Source organism: Danio aesculapii, chromosome 15 (genome assembly GCF_903798145.1).
Source record: "Danio aesculapii chromosome 15, fDanAes4.1, whole genome shotgun sequence".
Classification (NCBI taxonomy): Eukaryota; Metazoa; Chordata; class Actinopteri; order Cypriniformes; family Danionidae; genus Danio; species Danio aesculapii.
Genome location: NC_079449.1, coordinates 19,199,036 through 19,225,101, shown reverse-complemented (window position 1 = coordinate 19,225,101; position 26,066 = coordinate 19,199,036). Strand labels below are relative to the sequence as shown.

The window sequence follows — 26,066 nt, the reverse complement described above, 5'->3', positions numbered from 1 at the left end:
CTTCAACTGATAATCACGAATAATCGTGATTACAGTTATGACCAAAATAATCGTGATTATGATTTTTCCCATGATCGAGCAGCCTTAAATTTAACTGTATATAGTTCTGGAGAAAGTCTTATTTGTTTTTTATTTATATATATATATATATATATATATATATATATATATATATATATATATATATATATATATATATATATATATATATATATATATATATATATATATATATATATATATATATATATATATATATATATATATATATATACATACACAAGTCAGCTCTTTTTCCTAATGTCATTTCAGCATTTCATTTCACATTTCATTACCTATTACTCATTGTTCAGATAGGGAAGTTGCGTAATAATTATTAACTGGAAAGTGCGTAGTCATATGCAAACGTATCCCACCAGAAGCAACACCCACCAGAATCAAATAGTTATTTTGAGAACCAAATGGAAAAGTTAATGTACTAAACTTTAGCAGCGACAGCAAAAAAATTGCCTAAAAAAACAACAAAACAACAGCTGCAGAATAAATAATTTATTTTTTATAATATTATATACAGTTCAGGCTTGATAAACATCTGCAAAAGCAGTAAAAACATCTCTCCCACACACACACACAGTAAGGTACACATTCAAATAACATGCATTAAATAGGAAAAGGTGTTACATCGACACAAAATGTGCAAATACAAAACACATACATATAAATGAAAAATAACAGATTATGACAAAAGAAAACATGAACTGAGTTATGTGTCTGTTTGTAGCTTTAACATTGAGTAATATCAGCAGAGAGACGTTACGCTCTTAAATTAAATGTTCTTTTTGGATGGTTTCCTGAAGAACCTTTAATATCCATTTTATTCCACAAGTAGTCCTTCACAGTGAACAAAGGTTGTTTAAATTATTGTTATGTGCTTCATGCTAAGAAATAAATAGTTCTTTTAAGAACTGTTGACAAGGTTTTTCCTGTGGATTCACTTCTAAAATAGTTTCGTTTTACTGAAGTTTTATTTTCAAGAGTATAGAGAGTAGTCCCTCAGCAGTCAGGACACTCCGCTGGAATGAAGCAGCCTGAGTCTCTGAGACAGTCATTATCTTCATCCTCCTCATCTCCCTTCATTTCACCCTCTTCCTCCTCTGTAGGCCAAAGCAAAGAAAGGTTAAAGTGTGCACATGAACTTCTGCTTATTAATTTCATCTCTGACGAACAAATCAGGTTTGCGTTTGCTTTAACACCCGAATGAAATTAATGTTGATTAAATTACTGGATGTCTTCCTGCATAGTCTGGCACGCTCATATCAGCCAGAGCGGCCCAACCATGTGCCACCTGCTCATCCAAATGGTAATTAATCCTGACCTGCATTTACAGAAAAGGGCCATTCCTGACTGGATTATATATAAAAAAAGATAAGGCTGTGACATGCAGCAATATAGGACTCGCATGCAGTTCAACTCTAATATTTCAAAAAAGCAGAATTTCATCCAAACACTAAAATAGACGATGCAAAGAGAGCAGTATTTGTACCCTTCCTGAGGTTCACTGACATAAGTGTGAAAAGATCGGTTTAGTTTGTTTCTTATGTGGGTGCCATTCTGATTCATTAGCCGCTAAGCTAAACCTCACTAACCTGCAGGTAATGACTACTAAAACTGGTCTAAGATTATGTACCATAATGTATTACTGCTAGATATCTGAATTATTGTTGGTATTATTATTATTATTATTATTATTATTATTATTATTATTACTATTATTTGTCGTTTAGATGTATATCTTCCACTTGAAATTAAGTTTGACATGTTTACACTGCATGGATGCATTGATGTGAAAAGTGATAAAGTAGCAGATAATTTAACGCAAGACTCCCCACACCTCCCCAATGTATTGTTAATGACATTAACAATTGCAAAAAAAATTTGTACTACAAATTTCACAAATCTTTAAATATGCAAATGAGTGTTTATTAAATATGCAAAATTACTCTAGTTTGCAAACCATTTTAGCACAAATATCTGAACAACGAATGAAGCTATGTTAAAAACGTGTGTTTCACCACTGACTTGCTTGGTTTGGGACTTGTGGAGCTGTGCATCGATGGATTTGCTCTTCAGTGTTTGGACTTTCAGCAGTGAAAATTAATCCACACTGAACTGAACTGAGCTGAACTTCAACTCTGAAAACTGGACTGACACTGTTTCAATTTACTAGAACTTCTATGTTAAGCTGCTTTGACACAATTTACATTTTAAAAACGCCATAGAAATAAACATGAATTGAATTGAACTGTTTCCTGAGACGGACACCAATATACTGCGGAAAAATTTAATTGTGTCCCATATTTTAGTATGTTTAAATGAGTATTACAATAGTAACCTGGATGGTTTACTATTTCTGGTAGACTTTGCAAGTGCAGATCTGTCCACACTGTAAAAAAATACAAACATGGAGGGTGCACAAGATCAACAGATACTGTAAGTGGGGAGGCTTTAGTAAAGGGGTTAGAAATAATAATGAAACCTGATAAAAAGTGTTTATTTTATATTATCCATGATATATTTGCAACAACAATGTGCTTTAATAAAGATTACCTTTTTTAATGCATAATTATACCAATGGATGAGATTACTACTTGTTCTCCAATACAGTAGAAAATTGTAAATAAATTTGGAGGATGTGATGACATAATTGAAAGGGCACCAAAATTAAGCAAAAGAACAGTTTGTTAATGAGGTAATAATGTCCTAAAGCTTGCCAATTCTTCTGTTACACATTCAAAAGTACATACTTTTCCTTCAAAAAAAAAGAGTACATGATTTTACAGCATAGTATTGGTGAATTGGGATGAAGCAACTATCATTTGGGAATTTTGGACACTAATGCTGATGATACACTGGGCAACCTTTTGAGCAATGTTGACTGACTATTTTATTATTGAGAATGGGCAAACATACTGTATCTGTATCCCATTGGCCCAATTAGTTGCCCTGTGTCTTACATGGGTCCCCATTGGCAGCATAATTTCTCAAAGTCTCAACATTGCTCAAAAAGTTGCCCAGTGTATCATCAGCATAACAGTTTTGCCTACAGCTGTGGGTCCGACTGTATTGACACTCACTGTTTGTGACGTAGAGGCAGTCAGAGGCAGCAAGCAGCCTGTGTCTGTGTTCAGGATCAGTCACATTCAGCTCAATCAGATGCCTCTCTTTCAGATGTCTGAGGTCGTCTACTGTCTGGTAGCCATTCAGGAGTAATGAAGATGCATATTCCTATTACAAAAGAGATCGTAAATTATACAGCGTTCAAGACAGTTATAAAGTTCTTTAGTTGTGGCCCAATTCACAAACGTTCACAAAGTCACAAATGCCTTAAGACCCAGAAGTTGAAGTTGTAGTAATTGCCATTAAAACCTCAGTGCAGACAGGCATCAAAATAATGAACATGATTTTTAGAAGTTCTAGTTGAATAAGTAATTACAATTCTAAGGGCAACCAATATGTCATGTTCAAATAAGCTGATAGACTTCTTTTGAATTTTGCAGCATTAAACAAGTGGGCATACAAAGAAAGTGATGCTTTTTGTGTCCGTATGTGCATTCAGATATATCTAGGTCGGTTTATACCTCTAAATGAAGTCGTTCTAATAACTCCAGCAGTGTATTTGGTCGTGGCTTCTTGCAAACTTTCACAGGTCTTATTTTTGGGGCTTTCTCCTCCTCCGTATCCTTCTCTTTCTCAGGTAGAACATCTACGTAAATAAACTTGAAGTTCCCCACTTTATTATTGAGCATGCCTGTCCATATGCCCATCGGTGGTTTACTTATGATGCTGATGATGTCTCCCACCTAAAAAAAAAAGTGAAATAATATAATATAATATAATTAATATCCTATTGCAACATAAAAAGTCATGCTGCCTTCATTTTTTAGTTGAATCAAATAAACTTTTCTAGTCATCTCAACTTGCATTAATCAAACTGACTAAAATATAGATTTAAACTTTGTATAACTTTAGATAAAAATGAGTTGAGACCTGATTAACTTTTAGTAAAATAAGTTAAAGGAACATTACATGTTCGTTTTCTTGTCTTTTAACATTACTTTTTTACAGTCTGGCTATTCATAATTTAAAATTGAACTCCATGTAAGTGTATATAAAGAGTGCAGTCATCTCACCTTCAGTTTGAGGGAATCTGTATCGTATGGGCTGGGGACAAAGTCTGTATGTACTTTGGCTCGCCCACAGAACTGTCCCGTATAGAGCGCTTCCTCCTCCAGTTTCAGGCTGTCTCTGTTACTGGATCCATCTGAACTGCTCGCCACACCACCTGAGCCAGTAAATACATACACAACAAGAATATGATTACAATGTCAAAACACAGATTTCAGATTCATTCGCTAGTGCGTAGATACTCACTGGATGAGCTCTGTCCACTGTAGAGGCTTTCTAAAGAGTTGCTGGTGCGGTCCGAGCTCTTCTCCACTGCAGATCCATTCTCTATTTCTCCCTCAGTGTCATCAGCCTGCACCAAAACAAAGAATAACATTGTCATGGTCCTGACCAGACAGTCTAGCCTGTCCTGTGTTTAATGTTTCCCTGTTTGTCCTGTGCTATTTTACATTGGCTATTTCTCAATTCAAAGAATGCCGACTTGCGTTCTTGTGAAGACCGGTCTTGCCAGGTCACCTCGGAAGAACGAACTCTGGAGACCGCGAGAACAGAGAACGCGTCCTCTGAGAAATGAGATGCTACGTTCTTCCTAATGGTCACGTGACCTTCATGGAAATTATTTAAACATTACAGCATTCTTACAGTGATTTATTGTTTTTCCACTTTTCAAAATATATACTATGCATAAAGGCCTTACAAATATACATTGCACAATATAAATAAAACTGATTTTAATACAAATTTCAGCAAATAAACACCCTTAATGTGTTTATTCTTTTATTAAGATTTTCATGGTAATGTTTATATTCATCGTTTCATTTAGGGAAACTTCTGAGATGAGTCGTATCTCTGAACTTAAATAAAAAAACCTAAATAAAATGCTACGCATCCCACCTCCTTTATTAAACCACAATGACTTCTGGGACTTCTCGAGCGAGTACGGTGCACGAGTCAGTCTGCATCCATGCGTCCTCTATCACAAACACATCAGAGAAGTTTCACGCGTCCTCCGTTCTTGCGGTCTTGAGTATTGGAACGGAACTTTTTCAATTGATGATGACGTTACACAAGAACACAAGGATGCAAGATCGCTGAAGAACACATATTGAGAAACAGCCATTGCTTTGCCTTAATTTGTGTTGGCCATGTGCTCCTCTTGTCTTTCCTCCTTGTTTTCAGTTACCTCACCCTCTTATTTAGAACTTATGCGGATTGTTTTCACCTGTCTCTTGTGTGCTTTGTTTGTGCTGTGTGTTCTCATTTCTTTGCTGGTTCGTTCCATGTGAGCTTGTCTTGCATTCTAGCCTTGTATCCTTACTGAGCATTTTGTCATGCCTGTTCTAGTTCTCTTGTCCACTGATTGTTTATTTGTAGCTACTACTTTTTTGTTAGTTCCTAGTGTTTTACTTAATTTTTTGTTCTAATATTTGTTTTGATTTTATCCTTAGAACCATTACTTTTCTAAACTATTTTTCTGTCAGCCCTAGTCTCGTAATGGTAGTTGTCTTTTTGATTAATTTGTCTTAAGATTCTAGAAGTCTCTAAGTCAGTTTAGTTCTCTTTCCACTAGGATTTATATTTGGTTTTTCATTTTTTTTTTTCATTTAGATTCAGGTTTATTTTTTTTGTATAATATTGCTGCCTGTTTGCTGTCCTGTCTTGTACTGTTCCAGTCATATCCCGTGTTCTGACTTCCCTGACTTGCTAGTCTGTGCTTTACGTGGCTTGCTCCAGGATCTAGCTCTGGTTTTGATCACTGTTGCTCTACTCCTGGCTGGCTGTTTTTTTTTTTTGGTGCCATCTTGTCCCTACCACTGCCTTTCCTGTGTTATTGTCCCTACTGTTTGGACCTTGTCATCCTCTTGTCTGTCTACTTGTGCCTAATTCCGTCAATAAACCCATTTGTATTATTCATTGCTGCAACTGGTTCTGCTTTCTTGCAACCAACCGTGACAAACATATGTGAATATTACTATGAAATCTTTATGTGATAGAGAACTAGAGGGGTTGGTTGGCAACAGGGATGGGTTTTCTGGGTTATAACATTGTTGCAACCAGATAGAAACCCTGAGAGAACACTTTAGTAACCCAGAAGCAACACCCTAGCCAACCAATAACCACAAATAACACACTAGCGACTACCCTGAATACCCTTGCATCCAATACCTGCCTGAAATCCCTTAAACTGCATAGCACCATAATAGCAATCAACCAGAACCTCAGTGTCTGCATTAAATTATATTTCAATACACAGATACATTCTTTGTATGAGTACAAGTAAAGTGTCTACTTTAATGTTTAAAGAGAGGACTAGAGAGGATTATTGGCAACAGGGATGGGTTTTCTGGGTCATTATTTCTGGGAAACACAACTGCAACCAGGTAGAAACCTTGAGAGAACACATTAGTAACCCCCTGGCAACCACCCAGACGCAACCAACCACCTAAAAACACGCTAGCAACTACCCTAAATACACTTGCATCTGCATAACACCACCTTAACCACACTAAATAAGCTAACATCTGTATAGTAACACCTTATCAACCACACCTGATACCCTAACCAATGTTTAGCAAAACCGTAGCTACATTAGCAAAACGAACACCTTATCTTATGTATCATTCTGTCTATAGTATACAGCAACTGCATAACAAGACCCACCTGAAATCCCTTAACAAACTGCATAGCAACACCATAGCAATCGACCAGATACACAAATACATTCTGAAACATTGGAAGCAGATGAGTACATGTACTGTATAGTGTCTACTGTAATGTTGGAAGTAATTTGACAACAAAAATAATGTAAAGAAAAAAATAATGTTCCATCTATTTTAATGAAAGGAAACAACATACTTAATCTGACCTGTACTCATTCAAATAAAATTAATAAGAAATTAAGCTTAATTTGATTACATTTTAAATGACTATTAATAACAATCTATTGCTGACTAATCGGTATAACATAGTGGTTTGAAGGATAGTGGCAAAGTATAAAGGTTTGTAATTAAGTCAGTTAGTATTTTGACACTCCAGTGTGATCCTTTAATGGGCTTCTTAAAGTGAACGTCACACTTATACTTAGTCTAACGAAATGCTGATTTTGCACATAATGAAGAGCTGAGTTGCTCAAACAGCAATCACATGAGGAGCTTGCATTATATGACTCACCATGTCTTCAGAGTAGGATTTGACGTGTTTCTTGCCCATTCTTTTACGCATCGTCATTGAGATGGCCTTCATCTTTTTTCCCAGACTTCCTGGTTTCTCACTGATGTCTGCAGCTGAGTCTCCTGTCTGTTTTAAAGCACAATGTTTTTATTAATGCTTCTGTATATAAAAGTTCTCCATTCAGCTATACGAAAATTTGCTTTTATTTTACTAGCCTTGAGGTTTTTCCTTAAGTAGAACATTAAAGAATATCTTTAGCTGAAACTGTGGCCATTAGTGATTAATATAATGCAAGTAAACAGGTACAGACATTTAAAAACCTTGCAGGCAGCACAAAACTAATACTAGTGGCTCTTGATTATACATTAGGTGCTATGGAGCAAAATGTGTGTTTTTTAGAAGAGGAGGGGGGGGGGGGGCACTGAAGGGATCACAACAATTCGAAAACCAAAGTGATAATGTACATTTGACCATCCCTATAATGGATTATACCACTGTGAATGCATAATCGCGTCAATTAATGTAAGCCCATAGACACGGTAAGTGTTCATGAAACACTTTTCTTGTAAACTAGGTGTTTGTTTCTACAAATACCCTAAAAGTAAAGTAAAATTGGATGCGTTGTTTGTATGGTTTAACCAACAGTAACCTCTAAAATGGCTAATCACAGGATTTTGAAGGTCAGAATACACTGTCTATCCAACAAAACACTAAAAAATTTTAATATGTTGCATTAATAAAATAGATGTCTTTAATTTGATTTACAGAAGCATGTATTAGACAAAATAATATTACAGAAAAAGTTGACCCTCTGATTGTCAATGTGTAATTCACACTCTGCTAAAGGGTGTTGATTTTGTTTAGCCTTTTATACAAGTGCTGGTAGACATTGACTTGCATTTTATGAATCACCAAGGACCAATGTTTCAGATCAGTCTTTTAATGTTCCATATATGAGGGGTAAAAGGCATATTGGATGGCTCAAAATTAAGTAAACTGATTTTTGTTTGAATTTTGGTCAAATTGAATAATTAAGAATTTTGGAGGATCTACTACAAAAATGGGACAATGGAGAATATTTTATGGGGATGAAAATGTATAATGATTTTACATAAATCCCAATGAGTCTCATATTAATCCTTATTTACTTATTTGTCTTACCTCAGGTGGGCCATTTTCCTCAAGTCTGGAAGGAGAGTTTTGATTTCTGAATGTGTCAAATCTTCCAAAACTTGTGGATCGCTGTGTCAGGTAAATAAAGCAGATCACATTTACAATATTGTATATTGATATTACACATTTTATACATGACTTTGTACAAAGCAAAAATCATTCATCTGATATCACGTTTTAGAGCACTTCAGAATATTAAACAGCGCTTGACGTTTCATCATTTTAATGTAATGTTTTCAATTTGATAAAAATGCTGAATGACTCCTAATCTGCTTAAAACCTGTCAGCTCTTCCAGAGGCAAATGATAAATAATTATCCAAATTAAAAATCCATGTAATCTCAAACTAACAGCAAACTGAAATAACCCAAGTAAGACTAAAGCAGTAAATATGACCTGGATGAAATCTTTCATACTTTTTCAGCAACATTATATGGTGTCAAGTTAAAAATGCTGGGTTTTTCACAATTCCTTCAAGTCGATCCAACACAAATCGATTTAGTTAACTTGCATGTAATTAAGCTTAAGTGGACTGAACATAAAACAAGTTGTCCCAAAAAACCTTCAAGAATTGCATTGTTTCAGCTCATTTTAAATAGGTAGCTTGAACAAGCAGCCAAATTCTTTTTCTGAGTGTAGAGCTAAATAGCAAGTTAAAAAAATAAAATTCTCAACAACAATAAAACACAAAACCTACCTTAGGTTTAAGACTTTTTGGTTTGTCTGATACATTTGAAGCAGCCCTTTGAAGCATCTCCTTGACTTGTGCGTTCAGTTTTCCCTCAAAATGAAACACTAATCTGAAACTAGCGGTTTTACCTCTCAGCTCGTCAAGTGTAAAAATGCAGTGCGTCAGCAGAACAACCGAACTCAAGAACTTCCTCAAATCACACAGGATATGAGCCAATGCGTCTTCTGTCTATAATCAAGGCATCAGTTTTACAGGGGAAAAAAACAAAGTGCTTGAGTCTGCATTTTGTGGCTCACCACTTCAGTCATTTCGAGTAACACAGATTCGGTAAGTGGGACTCTGTGGCACACACACACACAGTTTTTCCAAAGAGGTGCTTTTTACATAATCGAACTCTCGCATCACTTTTGGTTTCATGAAGGCCTTTTAAGAATGTCGAGAAAATGTAAGAATCTCTACTTCCACTTTTTTTAATGTCACATTCATTATTTTAAACTGAAATATATATATATATATATATATATATATATATATATATATATATATATATATATATATATATATATATATATATATATATATACATACATACATACATACATACATACATACATACATACATACATACATACATACATACATGCATGCATGCATGCATGCATGCATGCATGCATGCATGCATGCATGCATGCATACATGCACGCACGCACGCACGCACGCACGCGCATATATATATATATATATATATATATATATATATATACATATACAGGGCAGCTGCTGTGTAAAACATTTGCTGGATAAGTTGGTGGTTCATTTCGCTGTGGCGACCCCTGATTAATAAAGGGACTATGCCGAAAAGAAAATGAATGAATGAATGAAAAACTATAAATATACTCAAATGAAAACTTACACTAAAAAAAAAAGCGCACCTATTAAGAACCATTTGTCTCTTAATTTCTTTCTTTTAACATTTTAATAATTTAACCTTTTGCAGAATGTAAACGTTGTTTGATCGTTCACCATTTTAGGAGTTTTAGGAGTGTGTTAATAAATATTCCTTACTGCCATTAGCCTAAATTGCAAAATCTGGTCTTTGCGCTGAGGAAGTAAGCTCACTTGCACGCAAAGAAAGAAGACCCATGATTTTGAAATACTTCCTGCCTACTTTCACAACTCTACGTTTTTTTAACTACTAGTTTTATCTGACGTTTTTCTCCAACGTATTTTGTAATTGGATAATGTAATGGGCTTAAATCTTATATTAGGTGTACAACAAAGTAAATCTTAGATGTTTGTTTTCCTATTGGAATTGCTTTGTGTGTGGTTTTTATTTTTACCAGAAGCAAATTGTGTAAACTTGGGCGTGGGACTAATTGTTTGAGTAACCAATGGATGATTTTTTGGAAAACTTGTTTGAAAATAATGATTATTTTTTACTTGCATCAGTGTCACAAGAGGCAAATTAATTCTCATTTAACTGAACAAAGACCTACTTAAAACATAGATTGCTTTACGAGGCAAGAACTGACCAATAGTGACCACAACCAGCAAAACAATACAGACAATAACATCCTAATCCAGCTGTGTCCAATGAGCCATAGCAAAATCTAAATCCAGGATTACAGCAATATAATCTATTTCTTCAAATGCCACAGGCTTTTAGAAACAACCAGCCCTTTCTAACCTTTTATGAAAGCTTCAGTTTATCTAAGAGGGATACATTCTTACTCAGTATGAAAAAACATATGAGAATCCAGGAACAGGCGATTAGCACTGTTATACCTGAAAACATTAGAGATTATATCAAGCTGAATTGTTTTAAAGGAATAGTTCACCCAAAAAATGAAAATTCTGTCACTAGTAAACATGATTATGGGATGTTTTATGAGGAAGCCAAGGTATTCATACTTCACTGTGTTGTACCAGAACACGTTTTATAACTGAAATTGCTGTTGTGATCTGAATCCTTATCATTCACATGCGTTCTTATACTCTCGTTCTTAAGCCATGTAACACGTGTTCATTCATTCAGTAATACTCATGTGTCAGGATGAGTACTACAGTGAACGTGAGGTAGACTGTGATAAAATAAGAGAGAAAAGTCTCATCCAAATCTGAACACTAGTTCTGAACGCAAGACATGCATTTGAATGCATGTTCATATACCAGATACAGTTCTCTATCTCAACCAGTGTTGGGTAAGTTACATTAAAAATGTTATTTATTACTAATAGTATTACAATTAGATATGTATTTAAATACTTTCTAATTACTTTGTCTAAAAATCCATTGGTTTTAAGCTAGTGTAATTGTTTAACCTTAATTTACGTTATTCTACAAATATATTTTTCTATCAAAATGCATTTTTTCGATTACTCTGCTTCTCTGAGCATATTTATACACAACTGTTAAATTTATGTACAGCATTTTAGGCAGGTATATTTTAAATAGCTAATTAAATAATATAAAAATTAAAAGTAATCCCTTATTTTACTTTGGAAAAGTAATTTAAGTGGAAAAGTTCTTTAAATACGGTAACAAGTTACTTTGTAACTAATTAAACACAATACTGATCTCAACTAACTTCTCGTGAGTAGACCACTGAAGTACTAATACTAAAAATATTTGAAAACCTTTATGACCCCAGACTTGATAGTGCACTTAAAATGGCTACTACTGCTTGTTCAAACTACCTGTTTAAAATGAGCTGAAACAACACAATTCTTGTAATTTCTTTGGCCAATTTATTTCTTTTATGTTCAATCCACTTAAATTTGTAAACCATTAATTTAACTTTAAATAAGTAATTGTGTTGGTCTAACTACCAGGTTAGGGGATTTGTAGTTACCAGCATGCTTTGTGGGATTGAATTAAGAGAGGGAAATGTTGACAATAAAAGTAATCTTTTATTGTTAGACTTGTTAGAGTTTAATCTTCACTTGAGTTTGAAGATTTAGAATATTTTCATGTAATGCTTTGAGTTTTTAGATTACCGCTTTGCAGAAGTATGGGCTGCTTTGGGTGTTGGCAGCTTAATTAGCAAAAATGCGGTTTGTTGCTTTGCTCAATGAGCAATAACTGTCCGAAATTAGTACTGAGATCAGTCTCAATCAACTGTACATGTAACTCATGAAATATGGTTAAAATGGCTCTTTTACTTCATTTAGGATAACTTCAAATAAAACTTAGAGACTTTGAAATGTTCGACACATAATAGACATGCATGATATGACCGTTGAGTTTAACTTAAATAAAGTACAAATGTATTTAAACTTTTTTTTGTTTTTTTTTATAAAATCAGGCTGGACCAAATCGGTTGCATTTAATTGTATAAATATTTTTTTTTAGTTGGTGCTAAATAAATTTATTGGATGGAAATCCTGCCAATCCATCCAATGTGTTACTTTTTTAAGTGTGTACATCAATAATGACTTACTTTAGAGGCACAGAAGTCTACACTGGTCGTAGAGCGCATCATTCCTTTAGGCAAGGAGTCTCTCTTCATATTATGGCCATTGATTTTGTCATTTTGACTTGAGTTTCTGGATGCAGTGCAGTCACAGGTGTGGATGCGATGTTCACTGAGTTGAGGCTGACAGGGGTTGTAGGCTTGAACCCAGGTGCTTTCGGTGGGGTTACTCCAGCGATTTCTGCTGGATGCTGCAATTTCTTTGACCCTCAAACCCTCAGAGGTACAAGATATATCCGGTTTATGTGACCACATCCCAACTTCAGGAATCGTTACTTTGGCACCTTTACTAGGATCTTTTAATGACAAAGATGGTAAAATAAATAAATTATAACAATCATTCGCATTTTATTTGCATAAACATGTATCAATGGATGTACTACGATTACAAGAAAATCTTTTTAAAAAATGTTAGGTGTAATTTAGATGGATATTGTTTTACACAATACAACATCTGTCTCACAATATCACATTCCCAAACATGCAAATCCTTTTTAATGTGTGTTGTCTGCACAAGTAATTATTTATGTGGGAAAAATTTAGCTACAGTGTTTTTCCCCTTTTCCAGCAACTTAAAATAACAATTTTGTTTGCTTGTTGGAATGGATATAATGGATAATTTATTTGCAAATTACTTTTTTACTTACTTACCTCCAGGGCAGCTTATATATCGAAATTGATATTTAGCCACACCATATGGGTGTTTAGTAACATCTAGTTTTTATGAGGTGAGTTGTTAGCCCAACACTATGGTCAATTTAGCTTACCCAATTCACCTACACTGCATGTCTTTGGACTGTGGGGGAAAACAGAGCACCCAGAGGAAACCCACACAAACATGGGGAGAACATGCAAACTCCACACAGAAATGCCAACTGACCCATGCTTGAACTAATGACCTTCGTGCTGTGAGGCAGCAGTGTTTCCCCAAATTACTTATATGCCACATTTAAATTTCTCAAATTTGCAACTTTAAATGGAAACGCAGCTAATGACACATGGGTTTCAATTAAAAAAAACATAATTGTAGCCAAAAATATCTGCTATTACATCAAATTTTTTGCTTTGCAAATGTATGAGACTATATTTACCTGTTGTCTCTTGTGTTGGAGTTCCTCTTTGACTACTTTTCCTTTCTATTTTTTTCACCCTGGTGCCTCTTGGCTGTGACATCTCTTCATTTACTCTGTCCGTCTTTGGAACAAAAAAAATCTGATTACATTTAACAGTTTTCTTCTCACAATGACTATTATACACACTTAGCATATTTACAGAAATCAATAAACTCAATAAATCACTCAATAAAATGTAATTCAGTGTAACAGTAGTTTATTTCATGAAAAATCTCAGAGCAAATTTAGTGTAATCACTTAATCTTACACAGGTTAGTGTATAAGTGTTGTTTTATTAGATAAATATGTTACACTAAATGACAATGGGACATTATTCCACCCATATTTTGACATTTTATTTTGACAAGTTATTATTTAACATTAACCATTTGCATTTATGCATATGCTTTCTATATATTTAAAAATAATATTTAATACATTTATAATAGAATAAATATACTACAATGCATATTTTCATTGTGTCTAAATGTTTTATTTTATTCCACAATTTTATATAAACAATATAAAATCCAATGTGAGCCCACATAACCAATTTAGCAGTCTCAACAGAATCTAATGCCACGTGGGTATAGGGATTACATGGGCAGAGCGTGCCCCTCACCCAACCATCTGTACAGACAGAGTCAACCACAATACCCTATTTGGGGACAGCAGTTGTTCAGACCCCGGTGAAACAAACACTGCGATCATTTACATTCCAGCTGGCACAAAGCACCTGGGTATAGAGACTTTGAACTTACCATGCCATTCTGCCTGCTGCTTAACCCATCAAGGTTTGGCTTACACCCTTCATAATAGACAACCTAGCAATAAAAGAATACACCATCAAATGGAGTAAGTGATGCTAAATTGTCATTTATAAATATATAAAAATTAATTAATAAAAAGCTTTTATAGAGCAAAGTGTTTAAAGGTCAAAGATATGAAGAGTTCAGATGCAAAAACCTCTAAATGGCGTCTTATATTTTATCCTAAAATAATTTTTTTTCTTATGTTTATGTTCAGTTATTTCCCTTTAAAGGTAATGAATTCCCATTATTCGTCACTATAAAAGTAAAATTAGTGAGCCTACACACAGGAGTCGGAAAATAAATGCTAATTTTAGAAGAAAATATCAAACGGCATTTAGAGGTTTTTGCATCTGAACTCTTCATATCTTATTTTGGTGTCTCAAACAGACAGAGAATTTTTTTTTTTTATATACAGTACATTTCTATATCAAATCAAATTTTCAAAGATGATTGTATATACATAAAAAGCATATTAACTTTAGCCAAAAAGGGTGTAATAATGTAATGTTCAGTAATATATAATAATAAAAGTGATGTAATATATATAAAACACCACACTTCCTGTAAATAATTTTTTTTAATTGAAAAAGTTGCAAAGTTCATTTGATTCAGCTTCTAAATATTAGACCAACAACATTTTTTACTGTATATTCTGACCTCAAACTATAGACTTATTCTGACCTGAAATGCACAGAAATATGTGAATTAAATATAGAATGATTTTTGTACTGAAAAATGGATAACCCTCATGTTTTTCAAATGTCTAAATGGTGGTTTCAAATAACAGTGGCAAAGTATAAAGATTTAAAATGACAATTATTTTTTGAGGCTCTAATGTGATCCTTAAATAGTATTTTAAAGGGCACCTATGATGAAAATAATATTTTGTTAGCTGTTTTGACAGAACTGTGTGTAGGTATAGTGTGTCCACAGTCATACTTAGAATCAGAATCAGAAAGAGCTTTATTGCCAGGTATGTTCACACATACGAGGAATTTGTTTTCGTGACAGAGCTTCTACAGTGCAACAGGATAACAGAGACAGGACAAAAAACAGATAATAAATATATATTTTTTAAAAATAGAAGTAGTGATTGCAAATATACAGATTGACAAGTGTATGTACGTGTTTATTACTATATACTGATCTAAAGACAATAAGTCTCTTTTTTAAAAAATTTCCTGACGTTAAAATAGAATCCAAATCCCTCTCATTTTGAGGCCCACCGCAACGTGACACAGGAGTGCGGTTTTCCCGCCCACTGAATTGATTGACAGCGGCATATTAACATGTCTCCGTAGTAATGCGTATAATCATATAAACAAGACAGGACGTGCGCAAAGCAACCAGGATTAAAAGATCTGTTCAGCTCTCTGTGATCATCAATCATCATCATCATCATCATCAAGAATGAGTTTTACAAGTTTAAAACATTTTCAAAACAGTGCATTTTAGTAATGAATGACAGCAATTTTACAGTTTTTACCACCATAGCCGCGTGTCAGTACAATTATAAAAGAAGACGCTTCAATCCCGGTTTGTGGACATTAAATCATGTATTTTTTACATCAACATAATAGATATCCATACTGCAATGGATATTAACATGTATCCTGTCAAATTTGTTGTGGATAAATAGTGCAAAGTTAAACGAGCACGCCGTGTGTGTCTGTGTGTGCATGAACTTTGCAACGACATTGTCTGTAACTCATCAAAATGCTTGAATTAGGTAGGTGCCCTTTAATGTCATCAGATAATTTTGGGGTATATAAACTATTGTTACGCTGAATGACAAATTATCATATCATATTTTTCATCTTTGATCCTTCCAACTCCAAAATAAGTCTAACTTGGCATGCAGTAAGTGTGATATTTTTGTGACCTGGATGGGCTGGATCTCTTGCTGTGGGTTTCTTTCGATGATCTTTGTGTTTGCCATTGTCTGGTTTTCTGTCCTTTTTACAGCTCTCATCAGATCTGAAATACAAACACATTTGACCTATTTAGTTTTCAAAAGTCACTGCATCTTTTGGTTTTTATTTGGGAATTTATTTTAGATTTTATTTTTGAATCTCTGAATATTTAAATGACAAGGGTTAACCAACGCAAAGCTCAAAATAGTTCATTCCGTATGAGAAACATTATGCGGTTTTGCACCTCATTTCCTGTTTTGCTGTCACGTATTTTGATGAGGGGAAATACCATGTGGCAGGTAGATTTACTCTGCTTAGTCAAGGAAATGTGATGCATCCATACAGACTGGTTCAACAACATTATTACCAGCATGAATTTCAGATTATAGGCCTGTGTTGACTCTTATGGGGAAAAAAAACGATAATAAAACTCAATTATGTGATAAAGTGAAAACTACAATAAAAAAGTTGTACTTATACATTAGTTGAGGTGAGAATAAAAATATTTGCAATCAATTAAATTAAACCTTGAACTAAGTTCCTGGAACATACATTTACAGCAATTCTTTGAGAAAATCAAAGATTTAAAAGAAGTAAAATTCACACAACTTTCTAATATTGGTGTTCATATGCACTGGGGCTTTTTGCATTTCTCACTGTTGTATTTACACTGTTTATTTATTCATTCATTTTTATCCGCTTTTCTCGGGGTCGGGTCACGGGGGGAGCAGTCTTAGGATTGAACCCCAGACTTTCCTCTCCCCAGACACTTTCCAGCTCCTCCAGTGTATTTTACTCTCCCCCTACCCCCTGCCAAATCTGTGAGATTATTTTGCTTGTTAAATTAAAACTCACTTAATTTTGACTTATTACTTTTAAAAGTGAAAGCAAAACTAAATTTTAACTTTTTATTTATTTATTTTATGTATTTGGTCTAGAGATGAGACAAAAACTCTTAATTAGAAAAGCAGTTTTTTTGCAGTTTGATTTTTCCATTTCTGTATGTAAATGCTGTTTGAATTCCCAGGAAAAAAAGTTTAATAGAGCTATTCGAACCAAAATAAATAAACTATTCACATTGCAAATATATATTGCAGAAAAAAATATCAGATTTTTCCAATATCAGCCCTAATTTCAAGTGTTTTTCTTTTTTCAAAACAGCCGTTTTTAGAATTGTATTATATACAGTGGTGGAAAGAGTACTGAAAAATCTTACTCAAGTAAAAGTACCATTACTTGCCAAAAAATGTAGTGCAAGTAGAGTAAAAGTATCTGTTGTAAATAATACTCAAAGCAGAAGTAAAAAGTAGACCATTCAAAAGTTCTTAAGAGTAGTGAGTATTACACTGTGAAAGTCTGATGTGTTTACATGCAATTTGTGCATGTGTGTGTAAACAACATTCTGTTGTAATATAGTAGCCATCCATCATCTGCTCATCAGTGGCATGCAGTCTAAACAGTCTCAGGGTCATTCCATCTGATTTTGGGCATCTTCTTGGACACTTTTATTGTCTCCAAATGGTTAGTTGCATTTATAAAGCGCTCATGTCTTGAGGTTGTTTAGTATGATGCAATTTAGTTTCTATGCGTGATTTGATTGGAGATGAATCACAGAACTGATATTTCTACTTTAACCAATCCCCATAGACAAGAAAAAATAAAGTAGTGACTGCAGGTTGAAGGAAAGTGGAGTAAATACACCAATACTGCACTAAAACTTTACTCAAGGGAAAGTAAAAGTGCACATTAAAACTACTTACTAAATTACAATTTCTGAGAAAAACTACTACAATTACAAATTAAAAAACTACAATTACAGTAATTGGTGTATTTGTAATTTGTTAATTTACCCCACTGAGTATACAACCATTTAAATCCAAACTATAAACTGTTTCCCAGTACTTGTGCGACAATTTGAATGCTTGTAACACAAAACTAACATTGCTGGTTAAAAAGACTATACAAGACGACCCTTTTCTCTCTCTCTCTCTCCTCTCCTCTCTCTCTCTCTCTCTGGGTAGAACGTACAGTTGTGATCATCAAAGGTTTAATAAACAAACATAAATTGTAATCATTTAGAATTAAAATTACAAAAGTGTCTAAATCCAGATTGAGACCTTTTAACTATTTATTATACAGCTCTAATGACACTGTCTTTGAAAGTCCTCCACAAGTGTAGGAGGCTGGAGTCTAGTGCCCTATTTAAAATGAAGACCCTGCTGTTTCCTAATTAATCCGGTGCAGGACAAGCAAATGCAGTGAGCTGAGGTCTGCACACTTGCGCTTGTGCTGCATCCATTCACGACGAATGAGATTTGATGCAGTCAGGCTTTCTGATTGGTCAACAGTAAGTGGATGTTACTTGCCTGTGTGTGTTTTTATAAATCAAATCTAGTCAGGCTTAACCTACAAATCCTCAAACCGGTTTTACCTTCATTCTGATTGTTCCTCAGGAGGACTAAATCTTCCTGCTTTTTGGCAGCCGGCCAGACAGAATTAGTGGCGAGTGTATTATCTGCGAAAGGAAAAGCAAAACCAGTATGGCTTTATTCATTTAAGGTTCATTCCACCCATGTACAATGCTTTTTTAATTTTTTCACTCTCGTCTCATAGCAAGAAATATTTGCACTTGTTTGTATTTTTATTCACGCTCATACATTTTTAGTCTGTCATTGTCTCTTTGCTGTCAGTCAAGCTGGTTTCTTTATATAAGCTTGACAGGATAGCAAGGGTGTATTATTGCGATTAGTAAAATGCAAAAAAAATCTCTTTAACTATACACTCAAAAAGATTTAGGCCTAAAAAATATGATTTGTATATTCTGATTGAATATACTTTTTCATCTATTTGGATTACATACTTTTTAAAATAACTGAATTAATAAACTTTGTGACTGATATTTGTTTGGTAAACATAAAGGAAACAAATAAGAACAAGATTTATGTAATAAAATCATCAATAAATCCAAAGTGTTTTAAATGCTTATTATTCATGCATTATTCATCTATTGTGTGATGTATGGAGCTGTGCCCTTGAATATTAAGTATTTGCCCCTGAATATTAAGTAACCAGTCTTATATAATTTAACTAATTGCATCTGGCTTTTTCTAGATCACAGATCTCAAACTCAAATTAGCGGGGGAGGGGAATTTCAGTGGCTGACAAGTTATAGGAGGGCCGTTTTAACATTCAAGCACAAGAAATAAGTGGAAACCTGATCTAATTTATGCATCTTAGGATAACACACATGACGTTTATATTTCAAGCATTACCTGTCACCAGTAATAATGCAAATCAGCATGTTTATCGTGTCACACATCAGCTATTGAAATATATCTGTGGTTGTTGTGTGTATGGCCGAGCGTTAAACACACACTCAATCATTCTTCCACAGAGTATATGGAATCACAACTCTAGCTTTTTATTTCTTGTTGTACATATTAAAGGGGTAGTTTCAATTGCTATTAAATTTTTCTGCCCCAACCAATTGTATTGTCCCAATAGCGTAAGGACAGCAGAAAGCAGTTTGAGAAACTTAAGTGACTTTACTGGCAATTGTTCTTCTCAATATCTAATAACAAAGAGGGGGAAATTGTGTACACACTCACATTTACTTAAGTTCAATTCAACTAGCAGTACAATTTTACTAATGTACATAGTTTTTATGTAAATCTTAATAAGCATATAAGGAAAATCTATTAAATGAGACCATTTGATTCGAATATTTACAAATTGATCATATTTACACCATCAGCATAACTAAGCTATGAAGAAGTGTTTGTATAACAAATTACAAGTGGTATAAAACTGATAATAATCAAACGACCCTTGAATATTTACAAAAATAGAGCTTTAGTAAAAATAGAGCATTTACATTTTAATATTTAAATCAGCTACAGAATTTAAAACGCATGTGTGTTACTCTTGACTGCACATTGAGAGAAAATGAAAGTAAAACTAATCTGAATGCAGTACTATAGGTGCATCGACTATAGGTGGCGGGTAAATTGAACAAGTGGCTAGATGCGACTGCGCAACAGTGATAGTGGTTCAAAAATATATGTTTTGGCCGGCCGAATCTCCTTTTGACATCAGTGGTGGGACAGAGGGAGGAGGAGGGCGGGCCGTAAATGGCCCACGGGCCGGCAGTTTGAGACCCCTGTTTTAGATATTTATTTTATCTTCATCTCATTTAAGGATGAAAGTTAATAGTATTAAATTTAGTAGATTCTAAGGAATCTGACACAATTTACATTTTTTAAAAATTTCCTGATGAGTCAAATAAAATCAAAAGGTTACAAACAGTAAATAATGATAAGTTTCGTTATTACGTACCTGAAGTGTCATTTTCAGAAACAGATTTTGGTAGAGATCTGCAACATAACACAAAGGAATGTTCAAATAATTACAGAGAGTACATTTCATGAATACAAATCACTTTTACTTTTACTTTGACTAGAAGTTCAACATTTTTGTCGTTTCAGCACAGTGAACTTACCTTTGTTTCTTTTTTCTGTTGTCTGAGTTGATTTGCGACATTTCCTGAAAACGTAGAGACAGCATGAAGCCGTGTACAGAAATATTACATGTATAACCAAGTCATGTATCATTGTATGTGGGTCAAAGACAAATGGGGTTTTAAGGATCAAAATATCAATAAAACCGTAATACAGCATTAAGCATTTTTTAAAGAAAAGTAAATAGAATGTATTTAATGTAATGTGATTTAATGTAATTTTATTGTTTTATTTTAAAAGAATTTTAGCAAAAATAATTATACATTTTAACTATGGTTATGGAGGATACTCACTACAATGTCATTCAGCTAGTTTATGTACTAATAAATATTGACAGTCAGATTTAAATTAAGAATTAATTGATCACCTAAACTGTCAATAATTGTCATTTTTAATCTTTGCCACTTTCATTCAAACTACATGGTTTAAAATATTTTCCAGCAATAATATAAATATAATGTTCAATTAAGATACAATTTTGTATGAGCGCTTATTCTTTTATATATTTTAAGAAGTGCAGGTCAGAATGAGTGGTTTATTTTTACATTAACACATCTGTTACTCTGAATAACAACTGTACAAAATTTCTCTCAAATGTTGACATAATAGAAGTCCTTTTTAACATTACAGTAGGCATTTTATATGCATTAATATCATTTCTGTGTGTATAAAATCACCTCTGTACATTATATTTGATGCCTTTGATGTCTTGACCCACATAACATAAATATAGGCCCACATAACAAATAGCATGGCATGTTAATGCATTCTTGTTTCATGTTTCTCTCTCATAGACGGGCCTCAAATAGGTCTAAACGTATTTCCATATGGTTACATCACAATCTATTAGTAGCAGCTTTTTATTTAATAGAAGCTCAGCATGTCCAAAGGAATGTTATAACATAAGTCCAGATGGCCGAAACATTTCCCATGATGAGAGTGCTGGATGCATATAACGTTCAGCACTCATTTGTGTATTTACCATAGAGCTGGAACGTCCTGCACTCCTTCGTTTGGTGTTGTCCTCTAGGAGAACCGCTGGGCTGCAGGACCGACTGGGGATGGTGTAAACCTGAGCCTCACATGAGTCCTGCACCGCCTCATACAAGCTGTCCATAGAGCCCTCCTAAAAACAACAACATGACACTTACAAGCTGTGCTGCTAATGAGACGCTTTAAAATGTCTTTTTTCCCCTCAAAGTTGTGAGTGTATCACACGGTTCTTTTAAGAAACTATGAACTGTGAGTTATAAACACAAGATTTCGAAAGCCTAAGTTAGCAACTTGTGGTGGTGGAGGTAGTCTGAATTGAGAGTTATAAACAAATGAAGACAAATGTGCTAAATCAAGTCAGAACTGCAAGAAAGCATATAACAGGTCTATTCAAATAGAAACCGACCCCGAGGCAATTTGTTCTGGCCCTCCAAATAGTGTGACCAAGACATCAAAAACAAATTTAGTTCAGTCAAAAAAAGGCAGCTATAGTTATGAAGTGACTAGCGTCTGTTCAATACAGCACAAGCTGTAGTGGAAGGCTGCGCAGAGAGTGAGTCAAGTGACGTTGGTGCGAGCAGCCAAAAACATTTGGATATGTTTGTAGAAAAGACCTTTTGTACAATGCACTGATATCGTTAATAGGGATACAATGATTAGCCGATTTCAATATTAACCGCGCTCAAATTCATTACGGTTAATTAATCGTAAAGGCTTCTCAACCCCGCGTTTCTGTTGCATGGAACAAAACTGCTAAGCAAAGTTATGCCAACTTTGTGCTAGTTTAAAGTTCCAAGCCTATACCGAGGCTAGTACGCACGCACATTGGATTAACTATAGCAGTAGGCCATTCACATATTGCGTCTTATCCGCACGCAAGTTCATTACTTTCAAAGGAGAAGTGCGCATATTGGGAGCGGTGCGCGCATGGCTTGCAATCGGACCTCCAGGCACACACAGTAGAAATGATCTCACGCTGTAGTGGTGAGAGTTGTGCGTGCGTGGCTTTCAGTGCAATGTAAACAAAAGATACGTTTTGTTACAACCCTACAGAAAAAAAACAGCTTAAACCAGCCTAGGCTGGTTGGCTGGTTTTAGCTGGTCGACCAGCCTGGTTTTAGAGGGGTTTTGGCTATTTCCAGGCTGGTTACCAGCCATTTCCAGCCTGGTCTTAGCTGGTCAGCCTGGAAATGGCCAAAACCCCTCTAAAACCAGATCGGTCGACCAGCTAAAACCAGCCAACCAGCCTAGGCAGTTTTGAGCTGGATTTTTCAGCAGGGAAATTATTAAAATGATTATGTATGTATGAACACAGATAATAACAACAATTCATTTAAATTCTTAGCTAATATATAGCTTAAATTAACATTTAGACAAAAACTATTTTTTATTTGTTCTTATTTTTATTCATTTATTCATTGTTCTGTCATTTATTTTCATTGTAAAATTATCACTCATGTTTAAATCAAAAACATTTTCATTTATTTGTAAGACCAAAGAAAGAAATGGACTGAACTATTGTTTGTTTTTTATTAATATTTTGTGCTGTATTTAGTTACTAAGCAGCAATAAAAACACTTTAAAATATAAGCAGTTTTTTTGTGATTTTTCTAAACTAGTAGTGTTTTGAATTTAATAAATGCATAATAATCGTGATAACCGTGAAACCAGGATTATTCTTCAGACTATAATCATACAACCAAACTCTATAATCGCTGCATCCCGAATTGTTATGCAGTTAAAAACATAACATATGAATGTGTCTGAATGTAGAAGAAGCCTACTTAAGCAATACACTGCTTTTGTTGTGCTTTGAAATACAACATTTGAATATGTTTGTACAATGCAGTGATGTTATCTAGTTTCAGAATACAACATATTAACGTTTTAATGTAGAAAAAGCCAACGTGGGTGTCTTAAGAAGCAAAAATACAGCGTATGGGCTTTTGTACGCTGTTGTGTCATCACTTATATTGCAAGTCATATCTCTCCGGCCCCTCATTTGGGATGCTTTTCATGAACTGGCCCCCATGACAAACTAATTGATAGCCCTGGCATATGATATACAATTTTGAGAAATAAGTTTGTTGTTTGCAGAAAAGTCACAATTTTGGCTTGTGAACTTGTTACTAATAAAAAAAAAACTATAAATCTCTAAAAATGAACTTGCATCTATTTTTGTTCCATCTAATTGTGAGGAGAAAAAAAACTATAAATACTGGATTTATATTGGAATATTAGAGGAAATAGCGACACAGTGGCTTAGTGGTTAGTACTGTCGCCTCACAGCAAGAAGGTCGTTGGTTCGAGTTCCAGCTGGCATTTCTGCGTGGAGTTTGTTTGATCTTCTGTGGGTTTCCTCCGGTTTCCCCCACAGTCCAAAGACATGCGGTATACAGTAGAGGAATTGGAATAAACTAAATTGGATGTAGTGTATATGTGTTCATGTGAGTGTATGGGTGTTTCCCAGTACTGGGTTGGAAGGGTGTCCGCTGTGTAAAACATATGCTGGATGAGTTGCCGGTTCACTAAGCTGAATGAATGAATGAATGAATGAATATTAGAGGAAATAATTGTGGTCATTCAGAGAATAAAGTCAGAATTTTAAGATGTAGCCTACAATAAACATGCAATTCTGAGAATAAACGAGTCAGTTTTGTGAGATATAAACTCAGAATATTGGGTGTATTTTTCATAATATTATAAAAAAAAAACGTTAGACAAAAGCTAAGAGTTTCTAATTAATATATTCTAGTACTTATGGTTCTTATTTATCTTTAAATTGCCTGAAAAAGGCAGACATAAGCTGCATTTAATATAATGCATTTAATAAGCTGCATATAAATTCTTATTCGATAAGATGTTGACAAAAAAGAAGCAAAGTTTGATGTACAAATTTATTTAAAAAACCATTATTGTTATACTGTTGATACAGAGTTGTTAATATTGAGTCTTATGGCAATGCATTTTAATTGGACTTTCTCAAATGTATTACGAACAATTTAGCTGAATTTAAGCATCGTAAGCTTTAACTTTGCTTAAAATGAAATTCATACTGTTTGTTTGTTTGTTTTTTTGTTTGTTTGTTTAAAATATTTTTTAAACCAGTTTAAGATCAAATAGTTGTCTGAGTATAACCTTCAAACCACTAGAACCCCCTGCTAAAGACCCTAATTAATCAAAGCATTTATCATACATTTGAAATGCATTAGTACGAAAACCAGAAGCATTAGTTTGTTTACGAAAAGTCAGATCAGCTTGAATTGAGGGAAACGAGACCACCATTAATCTCACACTGCACAAAACAATACAACATCTGTCAGAGATGAACTCAGTTTGGTCCACACATTTCACCATTGTGTTTTGTTTGTCTAAAATAAAATAAAATATAAAATAAAAAATGAAATAAAAAAATAAAATAAAAAATGAAATAAAATAAAATAATAAAATAAAATAATTAAAACAAGAAGTATGAAGAATAAATGTTTATGTAGAACACAAAGGCTTCAAATCTGTGCCAAAATAAACACTGACTTCACAGCTAAAAGGAAGCACAACAAAAGGGCCATCTGACAGAAGCATAAAATAAATAAAATAAAATAAAAACAAGAAGTAAGAAGAATAAATAATTTTCTTTAACACAAGGGCTACAAATCTAAGCCAAAATAAACACTGACTTGACTTCTCAACTAAAAGGAAGCAAAACAAAAGGCCACCCGACAGCATCTCAGCCTGCTTTCTGATCTTCATGCGCTGCCACATGTTTCCTTCGCACCTTCCAGTAGGTCACCTTTGATCCACACATTGTCAGTCAACAAACCACAGAGCAGAAAAGGGGAATCACGTCTTACCAGAGAGAAGCAGAAAAGATTCATTCTGGAAAGTCTGGTTTGTTTCCAGCGCAGGATGAACAATGGGACGAGTCGCAGCAGAGCGAGAGCAGAGTGCTTAGTGTTTCAGGCTGCACAGATTAACGCTGAATGACATCCTTCCTGTAATCCAATAGATGTGGAGACCATTACCACTGC

The 26,066-nt window shown here is 34.3% G+C and overlaps 1 protein-coding gene across 1 annotated transcript; it reads right to left on the bottom strand.

Moving 5' to 3' along the window:
* Positions 1-571: 571 nt before the first annotated feature.
* samsn1a (SAM domain, SH3 domain and nuclear localisation signals 1a) lies at positions 572-25,843 on the bottom strand. Its single transcript, XM_056474127.1, has 16 exons — positions 25,814-25,843; positions 22,028-22,171; positions 21,027-21,070; positions 20,864-20,901; positions 18,960-19,043; positions 16,498-16,592; positions 14,565-14,627; positions 13,783-13,885; positions 12,659-12,987; positions 8,518-8,598; positions 7,357-7,482; positions 4,432-4,537; positions 4,191-4,348; positions 3,639-3,860; positions 3,135-3,285; positions 572-1,154 (listed from the first exon to the last, which is right to left on the bottom strand). Exons 1-16 carry the CDS (start codon positions 25,841-25,843, stop codon positions 1,054-1,056), a joined length of 1,875 nt encoding a protein of 624 aa, XP_056330102.1. The 3' UTR covers positions 572-1,053.
* Positions 25,844-26,066: the final 223 nt, after the last annotated feature.